Source organism: Drosophila sechellia, chromosome 3R, assembly GCF_004382195.2.
Source record: "Drosophila sechellia strain sech25 chromosome 3R, ASM438219v1, whole genome shotgun sequence".
NCBI classification, from domain to species: Eukaryota; Metazoa; Arthropoda; class Insecta; order Diptera; family Drosophilidae; genus Drosophila; species Drosophila sechellia.
This window is the reverse complement of record NC_045952.1, coordinates 6,858,812-6,878,548: the sequence shown is the minus strand read 5'-3', so window position 1 is coordinate 6,878,548 and position 19,737 is coordinate 6,858,812. Positions and strand designations below refer to the sequence as shown.

Here is a 19,737-nt window from a genome sequence, read left to right as displayed (position 1 = left end):
TATGTGCAACATGCTTGGGATATTTGTAGGAACAATTAACTTCTAAGTGCCTGAATTGAATTTCCCTGTAAGTCAAGGCAAAGCCCACCCATCATTGCCCCCATATCGATCAAGTGCCCCGATTCGATTGACTCCTCTATCATCTGCTCACATTTGTACCAACGTACCGTCGACCATGCAACATCCATCCACCCATACATCAATTGGCGGCAATAAACAACCGTAAAATGTTTACAACCAGCCCGAGAAAAACCCACAAAACGCTGTCTCCCCATTCCAGACAATTTCATCTGATGGGCGGCAACGAACGCGCCACAAGAAGAGTTAGTGCCAATGTATGGGCATGGGATCAGGGAAGGGGAAGGGGTTGGTGAGGCGCAGTGAGGGGGTGGTGGTCTCAGCACCAGTTTAATTACAACTTACCAGTTATGACTGACGTCGGCGGACCCCCGGTCGTCCCGATCCTCACAGAAGCAACGGCCACAGCGACAACAACAGCAGCATATGTCACATAATTTCCACAATTAAAACTTATATTGAAGCCGTGCGGCAGTCAGCTGATGTAGTTTTTGCTCGACAAGGGGGCGTGCCAGGGGGGCTGAGCAGGTGCAACAGGCCCCGTAGCCTCACGCATGCGTAAAACGGTTGTTGCTGCTGCTGCTGCACAGCACAACGGCAGCATGTTGCATGAAGCTTGTATTGAAATCCACCGAGAAATAGCGAAAAAGACTGCACGACAATACCCATAGGTTTACCAGCAAAGGGACTACACCATTGTTGTGCAGTCTTTCATTGTTTTCAATACCTTAAGTATTTAAAGAAGCACTTTTTTAAAAATATTTTGGGTTAAGGTTTATTACTTTTATAATACTTTATAATTAAAAAATTGTACAGCATTTAATATTTACTCATTACATTCTACTTCTAGGCTTAATTATTCCCTTTTTGGTTTTCTAACTTTTTCTAACTCTGTATTAAATTATATTCATATTTAAATTCTTAAAATTAGGTTAACATTGGTGTGCTTAAACCAGTGCTGCTATTTAACATGCAGAGTATCTGAAGAATACATCTGACGATTGGTCCGTGAACTCATAATCTTTTATATAGATCTACTTTTCCAGTGCACCTCTGCTATGGCATCAACACTGGCGACGTTGAGTGCAGGGACGTGCTGGCCAGACCAGCCGGTTCAGCGACAACGATAACAACTACACATTTGGAGAACATCAGAGGATGGAGCAGACGAGGAGCAGGAGCATGCGGATGAGGACGAGGCTGGCCACAACAAGGCGTGAATGCCGCAAGAGGAGCTCATTGAGGAGCACAACGAGGAGCTGGGGGCGAGTTGGGGACCCGGCTGAAACGCAACTTGGAGGCTGACTACATAATTACCGTTTTGGCCATGGCCGCTTGCCATTGTAATTGATGTTGTATTAGAACATCATTTACGCAATTGCCGCAGTTTGCTGTTGTTGCTACTAGTAGCTGATGTTTCTTCTTGGTTTCGCCATGCAGATACTGCTCCTCTTATTTCTGCAGTCCGGGCTCCCGAATTTTGTGCCCAATGTTTTTGGAGCTGCGTGAAGGCCTAAAGCCCCATGTAGCTTGTAGATTTCAAATGGAAGCTGAAATGAGTAGCTCCTGTCATCTCCTATAAAGCAGTATTATGGTTTCCCACGTTAGGTTCTTTGCAAATACTGTAATTAATTTTTAGTTATTAGCCTTATTATTTTATCTGAATTGCTATTTTGTTATATTTTATTACTTAGTGCGTCTACTCTTAATTAAATTGCTAATTATTATTCAGACTTACACACCGTCTTTAAATGGTATAGTGGTTAACTAAAAATATAATGATCATTTTATATTAAAGGTGAATAAAAATTGCAATTTTTATAAATATATGGTGTAGAAAAAACTCATGACTTGTTTTTGTAACCTGAAATTACATTCGGTTTGCAACATAACTGCAAATCAGCACATTGTGCAGGAGTTCCGAAACCCAGAGCATCAACCTGCCTGACAAGTTGAGATTGAGTTGGCATTGGGATGGCAATCCTGGATTACCTTGCCGTTGGCCATGGATGAGTGATGAACGACCAACCGCGGCTGTCATAAGTGGATGGCCTTTGTCAAAATATAGCGAAACATAAGCCCTTGGGTACGAAGTCTGTGGGAAATATATATCTAGGAAAAATCCAATTAACTGTGTGCTGGAGTGAAAGTAAATTAAAACTCCAAATAACTTCCTATTTACCCATTTGACAAAACCCTGTGGACGCCAAGAATTTCCCAATCAAAGTCTGGGCTAATCCACCTAGATGCCGTCCAACCTGTCTGTCTCCCAGCCAACTCTCAAATGTGTTTTGCCCGAAAAAGGTTCAACTAACGCAATGCCGCCGCCCATAAAACCAAAAAAAGAAAAAAAAGAGCCTGAAACCAAAAAGCAAAGGCAGAATGCAGAATGGAGAACGCAGCGCCATCGGGCCATGATTGCCAAACCAAATAGCCCGAAAAAAATACTGAATCCAAGCCGGAGACACAAAAAAAGAACCAAAAGGAAAAACGGCACGAAACAAGGCAACATTTTTTACGCTTAAATGGCAGATTGTTAAAATAACAGAGGCGGCAACGGCACGCAAAATTGAACAACGGCATCGCCATTGCTCCCAGAACGAAGTGCGGCGAAACGGAAGGGGGGTTTCCCAGCCAGAGAAGACGACGAAGGAGTCGGGAAGGGGAAGGGGTAGGAGGGTCCATCCCACCGAGAAGCGGACGCAAGACCAGACCATCCAACAGGTGCAAGCCAGAATTAACGCAAAATTAAAGCGGAAAAGTATGACGCGCGCCGAGGAAGCAAGGAGCAGCCGAAAAGGGGGGAGGGGGCATTAGTACAATTTCGTTAACCCAATAGTGGGTAAAGGGGTGTCACATTGTGCTATAGGAAATATATTTAATACATAACACATCTTTGTTAAAATTGTGAATTTATATATTAAGGTATATATTTATCTTATAATAACACTCTGAGAAAAGAATGTTTTCAATAATCCCGATATGAGTATTTTGAGATTAAAAAAAAAATCTAAAATCTAGCCAAGATCAAATGGTGCTCGGCATACCCAGATCGAAATCGAACCATTCTCAGATTGCAAATCCGTTTTAAAATATCAACATTGAGATCGTTTTTGTCTCCAAGTTAAGGAGGATTCTTCTGAACCGATCTCTTTTTTTTTTGTTCTTAATATTTCTGGGTGTTGTAATATATCTTTTATATATTTATATTCAATCGGCCAAATGGTTCCCTTTTTCAATGTGAATTGATCTGGATATTGCCGAGGTTACCGTTAATCCCAACTGAGGAAACACTGAGGAAATCTCACCATGGGGAGCCCAAGGGTTAAAGGCGGACTGCGGTTCCCCCAAATGGCTAACCGAATGCAATTGCTGCCGCGAGTCCGTGCCCCTCGCCGCGGCGGTGGCAGCGCCATGCCAGAAAATCAGACGCGGGCCACATGCAGCAACTGGGAAGTTGCAACCAGCAGCAAGCAGGCAGCCAGCCAGCAACCTGCAACTGCTGCAAGTCGCGCTTCGCTTTTGACTATATCATTAGAAGCATCATTAGAATCACTTGGCAGCGACTTGGCTGCGGGCAACGCCTCGAGTGGATTTTTGCTGCTGCATAATAATTGTTGAGCTCGCCTCATCTCGCGATAGCAGTGGCAGTGGCAGGCTGAATGTTGCAAGTTGCCAGTGTTGCCGGTTGCCGGCTGCCAGTTGCCGGTTGCCGTTTGCAGATTTTCATTTTTCGGTATGCGGCTGCCTGTCGATTTTCAGTTTGCTGTTTGCCATTCAGACTCGTTCCCTTCGCTGGGCATTACACTTTTGATTAGCGCTTACCAAGAAAGCCAAGAAATTAGCAGGGAGCAAGAGTGAGAAGCCCATACCTTCTACCTCTAAGGCTTAAATAAACGATAGAATTTACTTTGAAATTATGATTGGGTGTAGGGTAGGGTATATCCACATAGGCGAGCAAGCTTATTTATTTACATTGACATCTCTTAATACAACATATATATTATAATTAAACAGCACGGAATTTAATTTCCCTGTTATTTTATTAAAATAAAAAGTTTAAATAAATTTCAGGACTAGTTGATTTTAATCACGATTTAAGTTGATGCATTTAAATAGCATCTCATATAACCGATAAGATGGTTGAGGCAAGATATGCTTGGGCATTTTCGAGTCGGAAAACTCGCATGTGGCGTGTAAACAATGTTTCTTTTTAGTAACTTCCATTGTTTGGCCCTGGCTTCCGGGGCCACTCGCAGTATCATTTTAACAGGTTCGAAATGAGTCTAAGACTTGCATTTATTGCTTATTATGCTGCGCTTTTCTTTTCTAATCTACATCGGCGTCTGCTAGCAACTCTGTCTGTGCATTTCTTTTTTTCAACATCAGCTTTTAAGTCCGCTGTGGGAACAAGCTGTTCTCAAAGCCACACACATGCCGCAAATTGCGGCACGTAGCTGCCATTTAGTTGAATGATCTAAGGCAATTGACAACTGCTATAAACGACGATCTAGTGAGCCAATCCTAATTCTAATTCTAATAAGCAATTTCAAACTTAACATTGCAAAAACACAACAAATAATTCACGGTTCATCAACAAATTTATTTCAATAACAATATAACAACTTATAACAATATTGTAACTTCCGTTTCGCTCGATGTCAAATGAGCTAATTTAGTTGTTAACTAACTTTCAGGAAAGTATGCAAATTCATATAAAACAATATTCATTTCCGTTATAAACTTTTCAACTACTATATTAATCCAATCCTAACACTCCACCAAGCAAGTGTTGCTGATCTCAACATACTGACCGCTTTCATTTTCGTGGGTCAATAAATTGATTGAAAATGAACTGGTGGTTTCATCAGGTTTCAGTCAACAGCCCGCCTTGACATTAAGCCCCAACAGTCTGGGGGCTTGAACTTCATTAATTGACGGGGATGAGGTGGGTCTGGGAACTGCATTCAAGAGCGACTGCCGAGCGCCAAGACTTGGGAGCAATGACTTTCCGCTCAGCTGCAGTTTTTCTTTCTGCGGCTTTGCTTATCGAGCGCCCAACCGCCAACGCATTTGACAACATTTGTTTCCTCATTACTCGTATACTTGGCAGGGATTTCACCAGCCGGAGCTGAATGTTAATTGCGCGATGCTGCGAGGAAGCATCTTGGCGGCATCTCTCGTCGTGCCAAAAGAAAGTGAAATGGAAATGGGAAATGGAGACGGAGACGGAGATGGAAATGGGAAGCGTGGAAAGTCGACAAGAGGTGAAGATGTCTGCCCAACCACCACAGGGTTCACAATCGGTCAGCTGGTGCTGTTTTCGGTTTTCCCGCTCCCCAGCCATTTAGCCACTTGGGCTATCTGCAGGAGGTGCCTCGGGGTCAACCGAATAATTTGGGCGGTCAACGAGTGTGGAAGAGTTGGACACGATCGTTATGTGACGGTAATGCTGATGACACCGATGAGCAGGAAGAGGGGACACCAGTTGGCGGAAATCAACGATGACAAATTTCCACAAATGCTTCCTCAACTCGGAGTAGAGGCATTTAAAAGTTGAAATGCAACTGGAAAATAATCGTAAATAACAAGTTATAAAAATCCACAAGAAATCCTTCAAGATATTTACCATATTTTCTACCCAAATTACCAACTTTAATTGAAAAAATTGTTAAGTTACACCATATATTAGCTTTAAAGACATGTTTCGGTACTTAAAATGTTAATTGAGATATATATTTATTGTATTGGTTTTGAATCCTTTTGGCCGCATGTTAATTAAAGTAATATCTCAAAGCGAGAGGTGAAAGCTCTGCCTAGTCTGCTTCCTTGGGTCTGCCTTTTGAATTTAGTGCTAATGCGTACAAGAAAGAGGCGTAACCACCGAAAAAATAATAAAGTGCTAATAATTTCTGTGAAAACTATGTGGCTCGACTCCAAATAAGCAATCCTATGAGCATATCTGCGTATAAGTTCGCTAGGCGAACGCTGAAAGCCAAGTTATAAGCAAATAAGAAAGGCAACCTGATCTTAAAAGCGTCTAGTTTCATTCTAAAATATTAAAAAATATATATATTTTATTTAGAATTTAAAAAAAATTAAGATACATTTGTATTTTGGTTTAAGTAAAGGCGATTTGCATTTATTTTCCCTATCCAATGCAAATTGTTTGGCCCACTTGCTCGATTTTTTGTCTATCTGTTATTGCTTTTGTTTTACTTTTTGCGGCCTGAAGCTTTTACCATTGTAAAGAGATTGGTTTGGGCATCTGACAGATACACGCGCGTAATTAAGGTTGGAAACATAAACAATAAAACAAGTCTACTGGCAAATTGCCTCCCACCCTCCATTGGTTCGTGGGACGAAGGTTGGCCAAAATAAATCAGCTAACAAGACCGAAGCAGCAATTAAACCAAACGCAAAATCATATTTTTTATTTATGATTTGGTAAATATTTGTGGGCTGCTTGAATTGGCGGTGGGGAATATGTGAGCTTAGCTGCCTATAATAATTACGCATAAATATTTGATGCGATTTTTTTTTCTTGGTATCTTGGTATTTTGTGTCAAGGATAAGCGGAACCACTGTCATATATTGGGGTTTTTGGTGGATGCGCTTTGATTGATTGATCCGTCTACGGGGGTCAAAACAAAACAATATGCGAAAGAAAAATGATGTCTTAATGGGCGTTTAATTTGTCTTTTGGTTCGTGTGCAGTTCTTTAATGCGATGATTTGCCACAAAATACCAGGGGAACGAACAGATTCATTTCTTATCCGATATAAAATGAAGTTAATTTTAAAACAAAGGTTGAACGCCATCGCTGGATTTCTTGACTATCAGATACCTGTCACTGTTTGTTGGCATATCGTTAGATTGGTTTAAAAAAAAAAAATTAAAACATAATAAAAATAAAACAAACAAAGTCAACTATCCCATGCGTCTCCAGAATCAGCTTGCTTAATGTAAACTTTCTAACCGATTATTTGGTGTTCACACGGACAGACATACGGACGGACAGACTGGCACGGTCAGATCGACTTGGCTAGTGATCCTGAAGAATATGTATTCTTTAAAAGATCGGAAACGCTTTCTTTGCATATTATTAGCTAAATTCACTTGCAGTTTAGGACGCATTGGAAATTGTGGCCAGCCAGCCGTGGAAGCAATTACCACGTGGAACCAACCCCTTCTCACCCCTGGTGGTTCGCTTCCCTCCAACCATCCACCGGTATTTGCTGGCGGAATTGCGGAGTAATTTGCAAACGCACCAATATCCAAGACCAAGTCGCTGGTCAGCAATGACGACCTTAATTAGCGGGCAGAAGACGGCCGAAGATGGCCGAAGAGGAATCAAAGCCAAGAACAACAGAGCAAATAATAGGCAAACGCACATGCAAGCTTGAGGGGGCGGGAGGGAGCTGGGGTGCGGCGGGGTAAGTGAAGCGTTCATCGAGCAGAAGGGCGCACCGCGAATTCTAGGAAACCAATTAGGGCGCCACTTGAAGTCACGTTGGTTTCCAGCCAACGGAAATCAGAATGAAAATGAATGATGAAGTCAAGTCCTAAGCTTAGTTGAAAAAACCGCCAAAGAACACTTTTCATATAAAAAAACTTAACCACAAAAAACTATCGATGAATCACTCACAATGTGTATAAATGTATATGAAATTCTAAACAATTACTGATTAATTAAAAAAGTAATTTTTTATAGCTTTAGCTTTAACAATCATTTGACATTTGTTGCTTCTTACCAGGAGTAGACCCATTTTAACTTTTTGGACCAGCCTTTAAATCTATGATATCATATTTAGATGCTCCAACGATTGGTAGGCCAGTCGATTGTTCTTCACCGCCACCGTAAGGTCCTTCGCCAAATTGCCCACCTTCACTTTGCTGCTGAGGGTAGTGAAGCCTTATTCCTTCATTGACAATGCCACCAATATAACCGAAGAGTCTACTGAAATTTGGCTCTGGTGAGTCGGAAAATGTTGGATGGGCCGTAGTCCACTGGATGGCCAGAAGTAAGCAAATTAAGCCCTTCTGCAGATCAATAATAATAATGTTTTTTTAAATTAGGTTGATGCAGCTCTCCCAAATAATGCTACTTACCAACAACTCCATTGTAAATTGATTTCAAAATGAATTTATTTTCATTTATAGCCGCATTTATACGTTCTTCACAGAAACAGATAGTATATATTGCTATCAGCAAAGTTTGTAGAGGGTGCTTGTCAAATGAAATAAAAACATTAAATTACATAAAAAAAAACCGACGCACTGTTCGAAACTTTAACTTATTAAAAAATCATATATATATATTTTTAATTCCAACATATATCCCCCAAGCCCTAATTTATACGCCACTGTATTTTATGCTATCAGTAATTGCTATACAAAGAATGTCAGAGATTTCACCCCAAGAGTTGATAAGTGATTAAAAAGAAATGCATGGCAAAGCTCGTGTTTTTTATTATTTTACTGAATTTTGAACCCAAAGAAAAATGCAATAGGTTTGCGATCAGCAAATGGTTTTTTGCACATTTCTTTGCTATGGTTGTTAATGAGGGAACTCTTATAGAAGCTTATATATTACATTAAATTAGATTATTATTCATTTTTTTATTTGCCCAGCATCCAAGACATGTGTGTTGATAACACACTTGCTTTATTTCTAACCTAATTAAGTGTTCCTTACTATTCCTTACTTTTCGTTCAGTTTTTGTAGGCTAGCTGACCACTGTGCCAAGGAGCTTGATGGACCCCTCTCATCAATTGAGATATTATGAAATCCACTGCACTCCCCCCGCTTCCCCCAGCGAGTGCGTGCGGTCCGCGCTCGCTAATAGAGACGCATTCATGTACATCCTTCTGGACCTCGCGCTGAGCTCCACGGACGGACCGGAGTTGGGGAAGGGAACTGATCTGAGTAAAACTGAGCCGGCATCGCATAGCATTTGCCTTCTTAATGATGTGCCGTGTGCGCATTTAAATAAAGTGCCGCCCATTATAATGAGCCGAGCGCACCGCGTCCCAGTCCGCATCTCTGCCTTTTTCACTGCCTCACGTTACACAGAAAAAAAATATTCGTAAGGGTAAATTTTACTTCTTATAAAGAACTTGGGAAAATGTTACACTTCAACTTATATATATATATATATATATCCTTCTTCTTTAATTTCGAACTTAATATATATGTATAGTCTTTGAAAGTACCAGTCATAAGAATGTAAATTGACAAATAACCGACAATTAAAATTTGACAAGCAAATATTCGTCGCAGTGTAGTCCTTACTAACCCCATTCAGCCATCGTTGTCGACATCCCAATCTTAACGTCATAAAGAAGCGGCACACAGCTTCCAAACCCCTTTCCTATTAATTTCTGGCCTACGCATTTGGGCCCGATTGTGTTTCTTGGCCCTGTTCGGGTTCTAATGAGCGGCCCATAAAACGCGCCTAAGTTTGCACATAAAAAGGGTCGTCGCTGACCAATGCCTATGCCCATATGAAACGCATAATTAAGGCTGCGAAAACTCGCTCCACTGCAGACAGCTATTAAACAAGGGGATAACTCTAACGAATGTTTAAAATGCGTTTAAATATCGAAATTATTAGCAAAGAAAACGATTACTTTCAATAAGCTTTTACAGATTTCATAGAGTTTCATTAATAATTGATATAACTGTCTTAAGTTTTTAAGAGCTTTAAAAATAATTATATGCAAAATAGAATTATTAATCGAAAAGAGCTAAGTTCATTCACCCCAACTACAACTCATATTGTGTTGTAAAATTTGAAGTGAAACCAATGCAGGAGTATCTTAAGTTAATGGATATTAAATGTATCATTAATCTTAAATTATAACAAGAAATTAATTTTAGTAACGAGCTATGTGCCTTATATAATACTAATATGGTTCTAGTCCGAAGCCACTTATTATGTATACCAAGAATATTATAAAACGGAAATAGTATGGTGAATTCAATATTCAGGTTAGTGGGTTCTCAGCGACACAAAGCTGGCAGCTGTGACACATCAACATTTGAAAATTCCCATTTGAAATGAGGCGTAAAAGAAATATTATCGTTGCCAGCCGCTGTCGCATCTTCAATAAAAAGCAAGCATTTACCGTGGTTTCCAGTCCGAAAAGAGGGAAAATTAAATATTTTTCCTTGTGAAAATGCGCAAATAGAAAGTTGCCTCTCGCGCCCGCCGAATGCAACAAAACAATTAAGGCATGGTGAGAGGACAGTGGAGTGGATGGGTGGGAATCTGAGGCAAAACTGCAAGCTCAGCGAAAAGAAAGCAAGTGGCGCAACCTTAATGACAGTGGGCAGTGCACAGTTTGGCCGCCACTGGAACCCCCACCGCCCATCTCGGGATCTTCGAGCTGCAGCCCCCTTTCTTGTGTGGTCGGTCGACAATTGTCATAACATAAACATTTGCACTCGGGCACTTGACCACAAACACAAATGCAAACACACGCAATCGCAAATCGCCTAATTATGACCCTTTGCGGCTCTTCTTCTTCCAGCTCTGTGGGCCCATTCAATTGATTCAAATGCCCGACAATCTTTTCAATTATTTCTTATCACCTACGGCACCAAGGCAAATGGACCTACACTGCCAGAAATTCTGTAGAGAATAAAAGGAGCATGTCAAATTTAAAAACAAAATATTGAAGAAGAAACTTCTGTTGTTATTCAGCCATAAAATGGCTTGCCTTATAAAAACTATTTCTTATCCCCATTAAACTCCATTATATGTATAAATGCCTTTATTGCTTTCCGATGTGTTTTTATTTATTGTAAAAGTTGTAGGTAGTATTTTTTATATCTTTTGCAAGGATACCTTTTTGCCAGTGCACTTTCATGGCTGGCTGACAACATTGTTGCAAGTTTGCGACCAACCATTTTGTTGGTTTTGCCTTGATTCTTCCTCCAGCCTGAGATGCTTAGCATATTCAGCTATTTGAGGATCAAACGAGTATCTTAACGATCCCGGCCAACGACATTCGATTGATATAAATTTTGAGCCAACTTTTCTGGCTATCACCACACGTTGGCCTGGCTTTTTGAATTGTTCGGTCGGTGGCTGCCAGTTTTAAGAGCGGTCGTTGCACATTTTCGGCTTTCAACGAATTTTTGCGTTCAGCCATCGATTCGAACGCTTTTCGGCGGATGGCAGCAGTTTGATTAATTACCATGGCCAATGCGAAGGAAAATCGCTGTACGAGTTTTGTTTGGCCGTGCTTTGGCAAATTGTCCACAAGTTCCGGCGAAATGGAAAAAAAAAACGATTGACAAATGTCTGGCAGGGGAAAGGGGATAAAAAAGGCTCGACTAAATTGCTGTCCGGTAAAATCCCAAGCTTTAAATTGGGAAAGTTGACCGGTTGTGGGGCCAGTATTTAAACATTTTTCAGGATTTAAATGCTTTTATAAAGCCTAACCTTTCATTCACGTCTATTAAGTAAAAGTCAAGGAAGTTAACCACTCAGTTGTTTCTATAAGAGCTTTAAATAAGGTTAAGAATTAAATAAGTTAATAAATTAAATATTTCGAATTTGTGTTCGCTTAACACTACATTGTTCACCATTCAATTCAATTCACACTCTCATCTTTCAACTCCGAGTTCTGCCAATTCGGATTCCGAAACTTCCAAAAGGGAAACCACTCGTGCAACCTGAGTTGACACCTGCACCAATCTGATGTCTCCATAACCGTAACCGTCTTACATCGATTCGATCGATCCGCCTAGCCACTTGCACTTTCAGCATCGTCATTCTACTCGCGGACAACTTTCATCTTTCATCCCGTATCTTTTGCTGCCTGCACTTTCGTTCAATCGGTCAACGCAACTTCGCTGGCGGTGTATCTGAATCTGTGTTTTTGTGCCCCTGCATCAGCATCAATGCACTAAGAAAACAGAATTAGTTCAATTTTTATATATGCTAAATGAATATATAAGTAAGGAATCCATCTATCTATATCTATTGGGTATAAGTTAGTTTTCTATTTTGAAACGGGGCAATTTCAAATCCACCATTAGTTAACTTAAAATTTCATTACTTTTCTCCCAGTGCACACTTGTTGCGTCGCATCGCCTGGGGGGCAGCTTATGATGCCCGTCGATGGTAATTTGCATATTTTCCGCATGCGCAGACGACTCCAGTCGGCCAGTTTATTAAACAAAAATATTGACATGAAAATCGGCTTTCGATTTCCACGGGACAAATTGTGCGGCACCACTGCGTTGCACCACACTGAACCGCACCGCGCCACCCAAAACGAGATTAAATGGAAAGTGAAGTTGCACATATAGTATGTACGTCGCCAATCAAGCCGATGAAGCTCTAAGCCACTGCCTCCGATCCACAGTCTTAGCCAACTCTTTGCCACACGGTATGCGTCTGTCGTCTGTGTAATTAGGACAAAATGTCTAATGTTGACCAATGCCGAAAAAGTAAATACAACTCGGTCCAGTTCGGTTTCGTTTTACGCACCTTAATGATCATTTAGCGGCCGGTGTTTGTTGGCCATTTAGTCGTAGCGGCTTTAAGCCGATCAATCTGGCTGCAACTTTTACCCCGACTGGGAAAGTTCTTCCCTCGCTTTGGCCGAAGATGTCGCTATGTGGAATGTAAACAAAGATGGGATGAGGGTTTTCGACTTTTCTTTGGGAAATGCAATTTCACCCAAGCCGAAACCGAAACCGAAAGTTTCCGCTTCTTGGGGATTAAGTCTGGGATTATTTTCTTTATTATCGATTTCTCAAATGGAAGAAGAGTTTACATTTAATATGAAGTAGAATTTCGATATTCAATATTAAACAATGCAAAAGAAATGAATTTAAATTTGCTAACATACATATATCCACGGATATGTATATTTTACAATTTTTTAAAATGTCGATTCCTTTAACTTAATTTTCCTCGTTTTTATACACAATTTTTTTTTTAATATATTTGCAAGCATTAGTTTGTTTCCTTCTGGGGTCTTAATCAACATCTTTTACTTAACCCTTCAGCTTATGATGGTCCTAAAGGAATTCTTTATTTCCTCATTACTTAACCTTCTAACCACATAATTTATTGGTCAAATTGAGCACAGTACATGGTTTCAAGGAAAACAGGAAAATCCGAAATAATCGCGAGGTAAAGAATGCCAAATGGCCAAAGACCAAAAGCGGGATGGATTACGGACAAAATGCCGTTAAGTCATGGTGGCTCCATTAGCAACCGAAACCCTCGGTCATTTCCCACTGCGCTGAGCCAAACTAAATTAAAGCAACAATTATTTATTTAATCATATTTCATTGAGATTGAGCAATCAGCTTGAAGAGATGCTCGCCCCGGAATTCCCAGCTACCTGACACTGCAACACTGCCGCATCAGAAGCATCTTCTGCAATTATTTGTGCATTAGAGGAAGTCAGCTACCTCGAGCTGGCGACTAATGTCAGTTTAAGTGTGGCAATGAATAGAAAACATACCGAGGCAGTGCACCGGGGAAAATACAGTCGGTGGGAAAACACTAGGCCAACTTGCATCCAGCTGCAGCCTGCTTGCAACTTGCAAATGCAACTTGCAAAGTGTTTGCTGGTCATGAAATAATATTCGCATCAAGAATGTGCGCCCTAAAATCCAATTGATGGCCCCACTGGCCATAAGCACATTCTAGGACAAATCCATATTTCACTCGAAATCACATTGAGCCGCAGCAATTAGGATTGGATAATTAGTCTGTATTAGTTAAATTAAAAAGTCTCGTATTCAAGAAACAACTTAATAATATATTATTTTACCCATTAAAGAATAAAACAAACTACCTTTAAAAACGAACTGTGTAAAATAAATTCAAACAATATTTATAAAACAGTTAAGTACATATGATATTTTCAAAAAATAAGTTAAGTTTCGCGATGACACTGTGAGTAAAGTAAAGAAGATAAAATGGAGGAGAAACAAAAGGCACTACAAGCGAATTTCGCTTAATCGTCGATAATCTCTGATATTTTGGCATTTTCGGCAAATACATCGGGGATCTCCGCATTGTCGGACCGCTCGATGATCCTATAACGCTCCGCCGCCGCCAGGCACTGGGTGGCCACCTCTCGGGCCTTGGCACGCGTGTCATCTGGCAGCTGCCCCAAACCGCTCAGCAGTTCCATAATGTCCGTCTCAAACAGCTTTTTGGCGATCTCCTCGCCAGCATTGATCATGTTTAGAATAATCACAATGCCACGATGCTGGACCGCCGGACTGGGATTGGCGATCAGAGTGTGCAGAATGTCCAGCCAGCTGGCGATGGCCAAGATCTTCTCACAGCACTTGACCGACACTGAAGTAATAATGGCCAGAGCTCCGGCACAAGCTGTAGCGGTCTCCTCGTCCTCATCCTCGCAGAGCAGCGCCAAGAACTTCACTCGGTCGTTATTGCCCTCGAACATTTTAATGACATCCTCACTCATAACCAGATTACACAGACACTGGGCGGCTGCACGGGTGAGGTAGAGATGGTCCTCCATCAGATAATACTCTATCTTGGAGACCCCCTGCTCCTTGATAATCCGCTGCCGCACGCTCTCGTTCATGCTGGCTAGATTGGTGAGTGCCATTAGCGACTCAAAGTTCTCCAGCGCTGTGCAGTCCTGTTGCAAAAGGTTCAACAAAGGACGGATTACATCCAACGATCGCTGGCCACTGAAAGATACTTCCGGATTAATGGTTATGCCAATCCTGGCCAACGCCTGGGTAGCATGGCGTTTTCCTTTCTCAGTGCCCTCAAGCGCCATACGAAGCAGCGCCTTAACGCCTCCTTCTTGGACCACTTTTCCTCGCAACTCTTTCAGTCCACAAACCGCATTCAAGACCCTGGCAATCAGCTCCTGTGAATTGTGGCTTTCCGTTTTGGCCAGTGCACAAAGAGCAGTTGTAATGCCCTCATTTGCCAGCACAGTAATGCGCTTATTGATAAAATCTACGTCGTCCAGCTCGTGCTCCTCCGGTATGTGTTGCTTAGCAAACTTGGCCAGTTCTATCATCTCAGGCAACATCTCCTGCTTCTCATACGCATTGCACAGATTCACAAAAGTGGTGACCACACCATAGAGACAGGACTGATTTCCACCGCGGGCCAAATCCATTAGAGCGTGAATGGAAGCCTTATCCTCAATAAGCTTCTCCTTACATTCAGCATCCAGTGTTAAATAAGCCAGACCATCGGCAGCCCAACGACGGATATCCTTATCCTTTCCAGGTTTGATTAAAAACCGACGGCATGCCTCCGCCAGCTTCAGGGCAGCTCCATCGCCAAATGGTCGGATGGCCGCATCCTGACCGCCGTAGCTACCCAGCTTGCAAAGACCCACCAGGGCGCGCACTCGAATACCGTCGTTCTTGGAGTGGTAAAGCCGCTTTAAGATGTCTACTCCCTGCTCACAAAGAGCCTTGGCCTTGTCCTTTTTAGAGGAAGCGGCGATTAGGCACTCACATGCTACTCGCTGCTGCAACTCATCGTCGGTCGTGGCCATTGCTAGAATCATCTGCAGTATTCCTGTTACAAATTTCGACCATTAATGTTATACCATTTTCTAAATCCAATACTAGAACTCACCATCTCTGGCCACAACCTGATTGCCCACATCCAATGGACCGTTAAGCAGGGCAGTAATCGCAACAGTGACCCGCACCTTGGATTCCATATCAGGCGACAAAAGCTTGTCCTTGATATATTCGTCGATCTGGTCCGTGAACCTTGCCTTAGCTTCATCGTAGTACATGTTCTCATATATGCGGGCCAGACAAACGGAAGCAATTGTGGATGATGAGCCGGTGATATTCATTGCACTCTCATACTTATAATCCTCCAGTTCGGAGCACACATCCAGAAGACGGCACAGACCCCTGATCTCTACCAGGCGTTCGGCCCATTCCAGAGCCGTGTAGTGGACATTCCTTGTTATAAGCTCAATAACGCCATCCCTAGCTGCTCCGGAAATCGTGCGATCCGTGATACTATAAACTAGACATGTTAGGAGAGTGTCAATTTCCCGGTTGTTCCTAGTGCACAGCTCCTTGTCCGGCTTCGAATCGGGTTTGTTCTTAAGCCCAGACAAAGCGTTCAATATTGTTTGTAAACAAAACTGGGCGGTGGACACACAGTTCTCGTGTTTCTGGTCGAGAACCCGCATGAACCACGGCACTCCGAGTTCAGTTAAAACGCCCTTTGTACGCTCCACGCTATTTTCGCAAAGAGCTGCCACCAAATGCACCATATTCACATAAATGTCCTGATCCTTTTCCACCTTGGTTAGTGAGGCCACTTTGGCGATGCAATGTTCCTTGTAAAGCAGTTCAGCGCCAGCCTGCTCTTTGGCCAAAACAACTAGGTTATTGGCTGCCGCGCGACGCTTATCGATGGGCGTGGCCAAATCAAAAGTAAGATCCATCATCTGCTTGACTTTTGTGCAGGTCTTGGCATTACGGGCAGAGCGCTCTTCCACGACGACATGAAGTCTCTGGAGCATGGGCTGTACGGTTTTGTTGCCGGGATCCGCTTTAAACAAAGCGGTGGCGTCTTTGTAGGCTTCCTCGAACTTCTCCAGAGCCTCATACGCCTGAGCTCTACGGAACAGTGCCTTGGGATCCCCCGGAGCCGCTTTCAAAGATTCAGTGCAGTCCTCTACGGCGTTTTCATACTTTTCTAGCTTCAGATATGCGGCTGCACGATTCTTATAGAAAACCGGCAGCTCCTTGTGCTTATAGCCCACCTTAATGGCTTTGCCATAGTGCTCCACTGCCTCCTCCCAGCGGGAGGCCTTGAACGCCTCGTTGCCCTTATCTTTGAAGCTTCCTGCGTCGGACACTTCCTCGCTGTTGATGGTGTTTGTCATGGTTACACAATTTTCTGTATAAAAAGACAAAAACTATAGATGCAACTTCTTATTGATCACGGATGACTCACTATACAGTTCGGTTTTGTGCCTTCTGGCCTAAATTTCGACCACCAGAAACTTCTCGATCGCTCTCGAATACACACAGATACAGTTGAAGACGTTTAGCGGGAAAATCAAGCACGCTGCGTGAGATAATTCAACCGGCTGCTGCCCTGTTCTATATATAAATAAAAATTGAGAAGACTCAAACCAAAATAGTTGCAACAGTTGCCATTCGCAGCGAATAGGCCAAACAGCTGACTCGAACAGTGGAGCTTACGTTTAGCTTTTCTCATTATAGCCAAAACAGCTGACGAATTTTAACTTTATTAAAGTCTTAAATTATTAACTATGCAAGGGATTAAAAATGTTTTTCTGATATATCTGTAAAAACTTTTGTGATAATCGTTTATTTTGTAATTATTTTCTAAATCAATCTTTTATAAATTATCTATTTATAAATTAATCAATTTCAAGCTCTTTTTCCTCTTTCGGCTGATTTTTGCTGTACCTGCACCACTGGATCAGCATACTATCGATCTATCGATAACAACGCTGGCGAGGGTGAACAAGTTCAAGTTCAAACAGCTGATTTGATTTGTTTTTAATTTTCATGTGATATAACGAAACCAAAACAAGTGAAGCGGGCGTAAGAACACATCCAAGATGTTCCAGCACAGCCCAATTTTGTGGCGACCTCTGCTCCTGCTTCGCGGACTCTACCTTAGTCAACGACACCAGATGAGCCACTACGACGCACTGGGAATCAGGCGTCAGTGCACGCAGAACGAAATCAAGGCAGCTTACTATAAGCTATCGATGCTCTACCATCCGGACAGGAACCAAGGAAGTGAGAGCGCAGCCAAGAAATTCCGGGAGATCAATCAGGCTTATGAGATTCTGGGAAACTATCGGCTGCGTCGACTTTACGACAAGGGAATCGTGCATACGGCGGGTGCCCAATATGCCCAAGATGTTCACGATGTAGCGGAACCCGTAGTCGAGGACGACGCGGAGACTAAGTTTTACAAGTCGCGATTTCAGAAATCGCGTGTATCTGACTCTGAGGGCCGTACGCCCATCTATGACTTCGACGAGTGGTCCCGAAATCACTACGGTAAATCATTTGACCGGAGACAAGCCGCTCAGGCCAAATACGATCGAATTAAGGTGCAAAGAGAAACCAACAAGATATCAGGCCAGACTGACATGGTCCTGCTGGCCTTTATCTTTGCCGGAGTGGCCGTATACCTGATGTTCCTCGCCGAGAGCTCCTACGACACTCCCAAACAGAAAGCGGAGGAACGACACAGACGCGATCAAGAAGAGCGAGAGCAAAAACTGGTTGGGAAGCAATCTTAGAATTCTCTAGTCCTCAGCGTACATAGACTTAAGTTAAATGAATTAAATTCGAAAGAATATATTTTTGTGAATAAGAGATGTGTCCGTTTTACTTCGGATGAATAGAAGCGGGACTCATACATATATAAACATTAAACGGCATCGTAATATCCTTAATCTGACCCAAGATCTAAAGCATATAGACAAAGCCGCCCTTAGAGATTAGGTCTGCCACTAATTTTAAATGTAAACACTTTATTCAAAATTTGCCGCTGCGCTTGCGTGCAGTGTACTTAGTATCAGGACGGGTTTCCAAACCCTTGCGACGTCGACGCTCTTTCTTGGCTAGGATCCAATCGCGGGATTTCTTTGGGGCTTTTCCCCGAGCCTCACGGCAAGCATCACGTTTCTTTATATAGTTTACACGACGTTCCTCTTCAGTTGAGCCTACAAAAGCAATGATGTGAAAGGTAATTATTATTTTTCTATAATTATTATTAATACTAACCCAAAGCCTGCGGCAGCTCAGCAGATCCTCCAGTCATGAGCACCAGGTAGTACTTCTTAGCCTTGGCAGAGTTTGGATAGTCGACAACCAATCCTCCGTAGAATCCCGCCTTCATGGCTTGCGAGGTGACCATCTCGATCTGATCGGAGTTCTCCGGATAAAATTGGAAGACAGCTCGCGCGGTACGTGTCAGACAGGAAAACAATGTGGTAAAGAACTTCAGCAGGCGCTTGTGGGGATTGTGATACGACTTGTCCGCATTACAGAGCCATTGTAGGGCAGAGATCGAGATGGCGCCGTCGAAGGTGCCCGGCTTGAAGGGCATTCCCTCGCCCATGTCTCCCAGAATGACATCCCCAGCAACCTCGCGTTCCACGGCAATATCGAGCATAGACTTTGAAATATCTATGCCGATCCACATATGCTCGCTGTCCTCAAGAACGCTTCCTGAGAGTCCAGAACCACAGCCGATGTCCAAAATCAAGCGAGACTCATCATCATCCGGGAGCGCCAATAATTCCAAGGCACGTTCGGCCATTTCCACTTGGATCTCAATAATGCGGGTGCTAAAAAAAGTTGTGGTTCTTATGAGTTCGATCATTTATTTAACTAACCTACTCACTTTGTGGAATATTTCTTAGCCTCATCATCGTTGTAGAACTAAAGGAATAAAAAATTACTGAAGGTTCACTTTATGGCCAGTACGTTATGGCGTATACTCACAATTTCTGGCGGTGCCGAATGCTCTGGTCTCCTGGCCATTTTTCCTGTATTATTTATCTGTAATTTACAAAGTTGTGCGCAGAAATTCTGGAGCGTTTAGATAAACGAAAAAAAAGTAAACACACGTGCAATCAACAAGCAGCTGTTTC

At 42.4% G+C, this 19,737-nt stretch overlaps 4 protein-coding genes across 4 annotated transcripts; 1 reads left to right on the top strand and 3 right to left on the bottom strand.

Moving 5' to 3' along the window:
- Positions 1-7,766: 7,766 nt before the first annotated feature.
- On the bottom strand, positions 7,767-8,267 carry LOC116801626. Its single transcript, XM_032722398.1, has 2 exons — positions 8,191-8,267; positions 7,767-8,121 (listed from the first exon to the last, which is right to left on the bottom strand). Exons 1-2 carry the CDS (start codon positions 8,200-8,202, stop codon positions 7,849-7,851), a joined length of 285 nt encoding a protein of 94 aa, XP_032578289.1. The 5' UTR covers positions 8,203-8,267; the 3' UTR covers positions 7,767-7,848.
- Positions 8,268-13,921: 5,654 nt separating this feature from the next.
- Positions 13,922-17,247, bottom strand: LOC6614327 (protein unc-45 homolog B). The gene is made up of 3 exons (XM_002038731.2): positions 17,046-17,247; positions 15,696-16,988; positions 13,922-15,635 (listed from the first exon to the last, which is right to left on the bottom strand). The coding sequence occupies exons 2-3, from the start codon at positions 16,972-16,974 to the stop codon at positions 14,071-14,073; spliced, it is 2,844 nt and encodes a 947-aa protein (XP_002038767.1). The 5' UTR covers positions 16,975-16,988; positions 17,046-17,247; the 3' UTR covers positions 13,922-14,070.
- Positions 17,248-17,586: 339 nt separating this feature from the next.
- On the top strand, positions 17,587-18,454 carry LOC6614326 (dnaJ homolog subfamily C member 30, mitochondrial). The gene has a single exon (XM_002038730.2). The coding sequence runs from the start codon at positions 17,683-17,685 to the stop codon at positions 18,376-18,378; it is 696 nt and encodes a 231-aa protein (XP_002038766.1). The 5' UTR covers positions 17,587-17,682; the 3' UTR covers positions 18,379-18,454.
- Positions 18,455-18,592: 138 nt separating this feature from the next.
- On the bottom strand, positions 18,593-19,735 carry LOC6614325 (probable 18S rRNA (guanine-N(7))-methyltransferase). Its single transcript, XM_002038729.2, has 4 exons — positions 19,589-19,735; positions 19,488-19,525; positions 18,866-19,431; positions 18,593-18,804 (listed from the first exon to the last, which is right to left on the bottom strand). The coding sequence occupies exons 1-4, from the start codon at positions 19,625-19,627 to the stop codon at positions 18,617-18,619; spliced, it is 831 nt and encodes a 276-aa protein (XP_002038765.1). The 5' UTR covers positions 19,628-19,735; the 3' UTR covers positions 18,593-18,616.
- Between the last annotated feature and the right edge of the window lie 2 nt (positions 19,736-19,737).

Excerpts from the sequence above, each read along its gene's own strand:
- LOC6614327 (XM_002038731.2), bottom strand. The coding sequence starts at position 16,974 with ATGACAAACACCATCAACAGCGAGGAAGTGTCCGACGCAGGAAGCTTC. Across the intron at positions 15,636-15,695 it reads TCAGGTTGTGGCCAGAGATG|GAATACTGCAGATGATTCTA; the intron begins GTGAGTTCTAGT and ends AATTTGTAACAG.
- LOC6614326 (XM_002038730.2), top strand. The coding sequence starts at position 17,683 with ATGTTCCAGCACAGCCCAATTTTGTGGCGACCTCTGCTCCTGCTTCGC.
- LOC6614325 (XM_002038729.2), bottom strand. The coding sequence starts at position 19,627 with ATGGCCAGGAGACCAGAGCATTCGGCACCGCCAGAAATT. Across the intron at positions 19,526-19,588 it reads ATTCGGCACCGCCAGAAATT|TTCTACAACGATGATGAGGC; the intron begins GTGAGTATACGC and ends TTATTCCTTTAG. Across the intron at positions 18,805-18,865 it reads TGAGCTGCCGCAGGCTTTGG|GCTCAACTGAAGAGGAACGT; the intron begins GTTAGTATTAAT and ends TTGCTTTTGTAG.